Genomic DNA, 7,925 nt, shown 5'->3' on the forward strand with positions numbered 1-7,925 from the left:
GGATGTGGCTTTTTTTCTCACCTTTATTAAAATATTCTTAGTCAAGATGAAATATTTTGTCAGATGGGTGTTTTTCATATTCGAAAGAAAAATCTTGTTTTGAAAGAAAACCTTGTTTGTGTCTATAGTGAGGTGAGAAAGGTCCCAATGTCAAGAGTGCACGAGTGTATGTATGTATGTTCACATCTAATAGATAACTCTGGCTACTCATTTCAGTTTTTTTAGTCAGCAGTGTAGTAGAGAGTATGTCCTGCAACGTGAAACATCTTATATTGTAAGAGAGGAGGTGCTCAAAGTTTTCTATTGTCACACAATAAGGTACACCAGTAGTCAAACATTTAGACCAGATTAGAGGAAGTGATTTAGTGCACAGAATATTGTTGAAATCGATTCATAGTTCCAAAAGAATTTCAAGTTTGAAATTGACCAAAATGCATTACTCACTGTGAAGATGTTTCAGCAGGGTCAACTTTAGAGTGGAGATGAACTAGTTTAAACCGACTCAAGCTGCCTCTCCCTCTCGTCGAAACAGACAAGCAGAGGAAAAAACCGAGTGAATCAGGAATGCCATGCATTAGATACCAGAGAACAATTCAGTAGTTAACCTAAAAGCTGATGACGTGTGTTTTGCATATGACATTACAACGCGTTCTGGTAAAAGATAGTTCCAACCTTGTACCTGTAGAACTTATAAGGTCATTATTAACAAGGTCATAGACTTCTTGTGCACATTTATAGCTTAAGTGTGTCGGCCATTCCACATCAAAGATATAAGTGAAACGGTAGTGAAATGATCCAGTTGCTTGAACACCTTGCCAGTAAACCGGTATTCAAAATGGATAGTTGCTCAGCTGAAATGTTTAATTTAGAAAATGTCAGCAATTTCTATTTTACGACATGATCTAATGTTCAAAGAATTGACCAACCCAGCAATGTCTAATGCAGGTTATTTTCGGATAAGATCAGGTTTGGTCACGACCTATTGACCTCTCTTTAATTTTGGGTCTTTGGGGGTGAGGTCTTGTGTGACCTGATTTAAAACATTGCCAACAACTGTCACAAGTCAGACTCACTCCATTCACCTTTTAAGAAATGATTGATTCTGTTCATCTGTTATGTCAGAAAAAGAGAGGTGGTGCCTTGGAGTTGGTAGGGGGATTAGAAGGGCCCAGATTGGTCTTTTGGGAAGGTTGGGCCAAATTTGAGGAGGAAACTCCCACCTCCACTGGCGAGGCATTATATTCTGAATATCTGTTCAACACTTTTGATGTCTAGCCAGAATCTGGAGCAGACAACACAATGAGCGGTAAGTGCTGATCTTAGCTGCACCCTCACTTATCTTGAATTACTGTTTTGCTCTTGTGTAGGATCGGGACTGAAAAATGTACATATTAGCAATACAACATTTATACTCTTTTTCCCTTTTATGTTTGTTTGCGCATTCGTTTAGAATGGAACCTGCCCCATGAGAAGTGATTAATGTTGTGTCTATGCAGGTCTCAAACCGTATTTATAAGATGCTGCAGATTAATGCTGAATCTATTGGATTACTGGTTGTTATAAAAGGTCACTCAAGCTCACACCTTTTATATAATTCCCAGACTTTTCATTGTTTGCATTTTATCGTGCACAATGTGTGTTTTATATTATCAAAGGTTTTATCTGATGAAGGTTAAGCATCAAGAAAACCTAAATAAGTGTCTTGAAGGCACCTTTGCTTTGGTTACAATACAGGGGACGGAGTAAAAGCAGGTCTTCCCAATGGAACAAATAAGAACATGTCAGATCCAGACAAACTGCAGGAGAGAGGCCAGTGGAGCAACAAGCTGGAGTTTGTGCTGTCAGTTGCTGGGTCCATCATTGGCCTGGGAAACATGTGGCGCTTCCCATATCTGTGTTACAAGAATGGAGGAGGTTTGCATCACTCTTATCTATGCATTCTTCCAGTTGCATGATGAATGGATGAATGCAACACAGTCACTTAAGATCACTCTTAACAATGCAGTCTTCCATGTACAGTATGATGAACGGATGAATTCAACACGGTCACTTAAGTATAATAAGGGTGCACTCCCTATGCTAATTAGTAAATAATACCAAAGACGTATGCTGTAAGCTTGTGGTCTTGAATTTCCCTATTTAGATAGACTTTGGGGGTAAGGTCAAAACTTCAAAAGTCAAGGAAAGGCACAGCTGTTTGGACTTAGTGGCCAGGGTCCCTCAGCAGCTGCTCCTTAGGGGACAGTCTGCTACATTGGTAGCCTACTTTTTTTTTTGGGGGGGGGGGGGGGGGGGGGGTTGTTCTATTTAATTACGAACTTAAAATATACCAAATTTAGAATATAAATTTAAACTTAAATCAACAATTTGCCACTTTTTGGGGTATGTTTTCATGAGTAACTACTTTTGTAATTATTTCCAAACTTATTTTGATGGTATCTGATCATTAGAAGGACCGTTCAAACTAGCGGTCCATGCTTTGCACTATTCGCCAACAATATCCCCAAAAGATACCAGTTAGCATGTTGGCAAGCTTTTATCAGTTCCAAGTGGGCTATGGGTGGTTCGCATGGGTTTTGCATGCATTTTAGGTTGGTAGCTAGCTCATTAGTGTTTTACCAACATTCCATAAGGCTGCTTTAAGTTTTTAATAAATATTTTGTGCACTTCTGATTTCAGGTGCATTTCTCATTCCATACCTGATTTTCCTCTTCACCTGTGGAGTACCAGTGTTTTTTCTGGAGACCGCTCTCGGCCAGTTCACCAGCGAAGGGGGCATCACCTGCTGGAGAAAGATTAGCCCACTCTTTGAGGGTATTTAAAGCACCAAACCCTTCATTTCTCATTGCGGTGACAATATCAATACTTCCAAATCCATTCATTGCTTTGCTGTGTTGTATATTGATCTACTTATGTTGACGGCTGCATTTTCTACTGCAACACTCATGTTATGTTCTGTTGCATCCATAGGAATCGGTTATGGCACACAGGTTATTGTCTGCCTGTTGAATTTCTATTACATCATTGTTTTGGCCTGGGGCATTTTTTACTTTTACCACTCCTTCGCTTGGGATTTGCCCTGGGCCTCTTGCAACAACACATGGAATACAGGTAAGCATGGATTGAAATCAAAGAGCGGCGGTAGTTATACAGATATTCAATTACATTCAAGTCAATTACTGACATTAGTTGCTCCATTTCCCGTGGTGGTCACGCACTGTGTTGCATTTCGTTTAAAAGAGACCTGTGTGGAGTTTCAGAGAAAAAACCACTCTGTGAACATCACTCGAGGGGCAAATGTTACCTCTCCTGTCATGGAGTTCTGGGAGTAAGTACTCGGTCACCTAGACGTGATCATTTCTTCTCAACTAATGACCAAGTAAGAACTATTGAGAGAAAATCAAACTGCAAGCTAATACAGAATGGTTCTTTCCGAAACAGGAGAAGGGCATTGCGACTCTCCCCAGGAATTGACCAAATGGGGTCACTAAACTGGGATCTGGCACTCTGTCTACTTATTGCCTGGGTCCTGTGTTACTTCTGCATTTGGAAAGGAGTTAAGTCAACTGGAAAGGTGGGATTCATGTGGATTTTTAAATTTACATTCTTCAGATACTGTTTTTATTTGAATCATGATGTCATCAGTACAAATCTCTATACTCTTGGGAAGGAATTTGATGTACAGCTGTTGGTTTGTGTTTGTAATACAAAAGGGACTAAATAACCATTTTCTTGTAGGTAGTATACTTCACTGCTACCTTTCCTTATTTCATGCTGATTGTTCTACTAATCCGAGGAGTTACTCTTCCTGGAGCTTCCTTGGGGATTGCGTTCTATCTCTATCCTGACTTGGGACGTTTAGCAGATCCGCAGGTACTGTAGAACATCTGAATTTCACTAGCTTGTGATACTGATATCACTTGATTGTGGTACTGATAACACTAGATAGTGTAAACTGTTTTTTTTCCCCAGTAAGAACAGTATGCTTTAGTTGTAAACTAAGATTTGTTGGTGTTTATTGATTGTAACATACAGAATTTTTGGCCCAAAAGTTATGCAGGTGCAGTTCCTCACCCAGGGGTTCTCTGCTGGGAATAAACATATCCTCTGGATCCATCTGGGTTTAATACTGTGGCTGAAAAAACAGGAAACCTCTTGCTGTTTTGCAAAACAGTCCTTCGTTTGAGCTGATTAAATGGCATGCTCCCTCAGGCCAGTCAGTTTCCACTTCAGTAGGGCCAGAGGGACTAGACCCTTGAGGATTTTTCAAGATTGTGACATCCTTTCAAATAAAGACACAAAATGTCTCATATCGACTAAGAGGCAATCACTATTCATTTTGAGAAACCGTCAGTTAACTATTCCAAAAACCCTTGGATATCTAGTCAATAAACAGTAAACAGACTTTCCAAAGTACTTTATTTATAAGGCAGGTTTCATCTCATATCCGTGCACTTTCCTGCATGAACATCTAATGTTGAACCAGTGACACTGAAGTGCATGGGTGGTGTTTCAAAGCGCTTGGCAGGAACTCGTCCCAAGTCTTGTGTTTGTCTACAGGGTTTTGAGCCTGCTGGACCGCCAGCACTAGACCCTTCAGCCTTCACCTGCCCAATGAAAAGATACCCTCAGGGCAGGTACACCACATCCTCCTTAGCCATGGCCAACCCTAGTTCCCATTCCTCTCACCCTAGGTGATGGCTGTGGTTTTGGGTTAATCAATGCGAGACCTGAAGCAAACTGGTTTGCAATTGACTGCTGCTGTGACAGTTATAATTAATAATTAAGTGACCCCTGGAAGACTTTCTCAATCACGTGGAGCCTTACTTTTTTATTTCCACTGGCTGTTTGAATCTGTGGAGAGTGGTAAAAGTATGAAATATCGGATTCAAGGAAAATATTAACTAATGATTAAACCGTGTTTGAAAGTGTTTCATGAGTACTAGTGATTCATCTATAGTTCAATAAAAAAAAATGTATCCTAAAGTAATCGATAAAAGGGTACAGTCTGTGTTGAACTTTCGAGTCTTACCATGAGAATAGAGACAGTACTTTAGGGGACGTGATGTTTGACCAGGCAACTCTGTTTTTGGCAATAGGTGTGGATGGATGCAGGCACCCAGATCTTCTTCTCGTATGCTATCTGCATTGGATGCATGACGGCACTGGGAAGTTATAACAAATACAACAATAACTGCTACAGGTCATAGTCACAATCAAGTTTCTTCTTTTATTTCCTTATTTTGTTTTACATCATATGTGGGTTAAATGAAGCTTTTTAGCTCATATCTACTGTAACCGTCTAATAGCCTTTTCACAATCCAAGTTGCTTGTTACTATAATTATTACTGTTCTGTCTGTGTTTGCTCTTTATGTTGTACTGCAGGGACTGTTTGGCCTTGTGCTTCCTCAACAGTGCAACAAGCTTTATCGCTGGCTTTGCCATCTTCTCCATCTTGGGTTTCATGGCTTATGAGCAGAATGTTCCCATTTCTGAAGTTGCAGTATCTGGTGTGTTCCATTTATTACATGTTCTCTGGATGAAGCATTCTTATTGAGTTGGTTGTATGTGCTTCGAGACACTCTACGCACAATTGTGATGAGGAAGTAGTATTACTATTAAGACTATATAATAACTTCCTCTTCTTGATACTTCTCAGGCCCTGGGCTTGCCTTCATTGCCTACCCACGTGCTGTGACTATGATGCCATTCTCTTCACTGTGGGCATGCTGCTTTTTCATCATGATTATCTTTCTGGGGCTAGACAGCCAGGTATTTGTCAATGGACAGTGTAATTCTCATTGTCACATATGTTATATATAAATACAGTTTGATCATTTTATGATTTCTTCTGTCTCCACTAGTTTGTGTGTGTGGAGAGTCTGGTGACAGCCATCGTTGATATGTACCCAGCTGTGTTCCGTAAGAAGAACCGTAGAGAGCTCTTCCTCTTGGCTGTCTCATTTCTCTCCTTCTTGGTGGGACTGATCATGTTAATGGAGGTAATGTCCTTCCAAAGGTTTCATTCTGTTTCTGAGAATTGTATTAATGATTTCTGAATTTGTCCCATCTGGTTTCTGTAGTAAACTGGACATTTCTTACAAGATCGCTCACAAATTTGGCAAACTTGTCGTTCTACAGGGCGGCATGTATGTCTTCCAGCTCTTCGACTACTATGCTGCCAGTGGCATGTGTCTTCTCTTCATGGCCATCTTTGAGACGAGTTGCATTGCATGGGTGTATGGTAAGGGGATGTGAATATCCACTGTAACATTTAAATTGTCGTCACCTATTCAATTACACTTATAACTAGAAGTGCACTCAGAGAGTGCAGACCTCCACCAAGCCCAGTGCTGCTTCCTATCCTGCAATGTTTAACACAGCAAAAACGAAATCCTAGATCCGCCCCTTGATCTGGAGCCGCTCCAAAAAGTAATATGTTCTTCACTGGCCAATCCTACACCCCTCTGCCAATTTTAATGGAAACAAACAGACACAGACACAGACACAGACACAGACACAGACACAGACACAGACACAGACACAGACACAGACACAGACACAGACACAGACACAGACACAGACACAGACACAGACACAGACACAGACACAGACACAGACACAGACACAGACACAGACACAGACACAGACAGGTCTTTCACTTCAACTTGATGTCATTCAATTTTGTTTTCTAAGTAGTTACATTGTGAAATAATCTCCTTGCTATTTCAGGTGCTGATCGTTTCTATGACAATATTGAGGACATGATTGGATACAGGCCGGGACCCTTTATCAAGTATTGCTGGATGTTTTTCACTCCAGTGACTTGCATTGTAAGTGCTTATTTGTAATGTTTTCTGAGTTACTTTACATTGATATATTTCTATATTGCCTATTTGTCTAAATGTTACTGACTGATTGTCATAGTATTATGTTGTAAACGTCTTCAAAGTGAAACATTAAAATAAGACTATTTGTCCCTATGCTATGTCTGTTGCAGGGCACGTTTGCTTTCTCCTTAATCAAGTACACTCCGCTGAAGTACAACAATGCGTATGTGTATCCCTGGTGGGGTTATATGGTGGGCTGGCTTCTAGCTCTGTCCTCCATGGTCTGCATTCCACTGTGGATGGTCTTCAAAATCTGCACCACAGAAGGAACTCTGAGAGAGGTACAGTTCAGATGATTGATATTCTAGTAATCACATTTCAGTAACCTTTTTGTATGAGTCTCATGGTTGCCTATCCCCATGTAGCGTATTCGGAAACTTACAACAGCCTCCGAGGACTTACCCAGAACAAGGAAGGAACAGGAGAGTTTGCTGGCTATGTTTGCCCCGGAGGATGAAAAGCCCATGGTATATAAAGGTGGCTATGCTCCTGTCGGTGTGGAGGACTCCAGGTGCTAGAGTCACTTCACATACAGCAAGATGGGGGTAGAGAAATTGATATATGTTTTTACATGACATTCTTTCAGGTTTTTCTGTACATTTCTTTGAGGGGTGTATTGATTCATAGTAGTGTAATACATTTGTATAATAGGATAAAGTGTACATTTTGGAAGTAATTCTAGTGTTTTGTTTTCTTCATGTGATAATGACTTCACAATTAAGTGCCATTTTGTCACATTTTAAATGTAATGGTGCACAGTAAATTGTCCTTCTTTTCATGTTTGTAAAGTGGAAATGGAAAAGTTTGATTAAAATGTATGTTTGTGAGAATGATGTCCTCGACGTTATTAAGACTCGTTTTTTTTAACGGCCTAACGGCCTCAGTCGGTCTCTTCCCTCCACAGTTATCACTGTGTTTGTGTGTGTGTGTGCTATCAGGCAAAGACATTTCATAGGGAAAGGGTTACCTCATGCTATTGCAGACTAATGAAGAACGAGGTAAATGTCATAAAAAATCCGACCATATCCCGATTC

The 7,925-nt window shown here is 40.4% G+C and overlaps 1 protein-coding gene across 1 annotated transcript; it reads left to right on the forward strand.

The window, feature by feature from the left end:
- Positions 1-1,632: 1,632 nt before the first annotated feature.
- LOC308375465 (sodium- and chloride-dependent GABA transporter 2-like) lies at positions 1,633-7,409 on the forward strand (the record flags this gene model as incomplete). The annotated part of the gene is given in 15 exon segments (XM_080851621.1): positions 1,633-1,714; positions 1,717-1,914; positions 2,680-2,814; positions 2,971-3,111; positions 3,241-3,328; positions 3,442-3,574; positions 3,739-3,873; positions 5,100-5,203; positions 5,387-5,511; positions 5,661-5,773; positions 5,866-6,003; positions 6,143-6,245; positions 6,734-6,834; positions 7,002-7,172; positions 7,257-7,409. Coding segments are annotated over 15 exon segments (1,920 nt in total).
- Positions 7,410-7,925: the final 516 nt, after the last annotated feature.

Source organism: Sprattus sprattus (assembly GCF_963457725.1).
Source record: "Sprattus sprattus genome assembly, chromosome: 14".
Taxonomy (NCBI): Eukaryota; Metazoa; Chordata; class Actinopteri; order Clupeiformes; family Clupeidae; genus Sprattus; species Sprattus sprattus.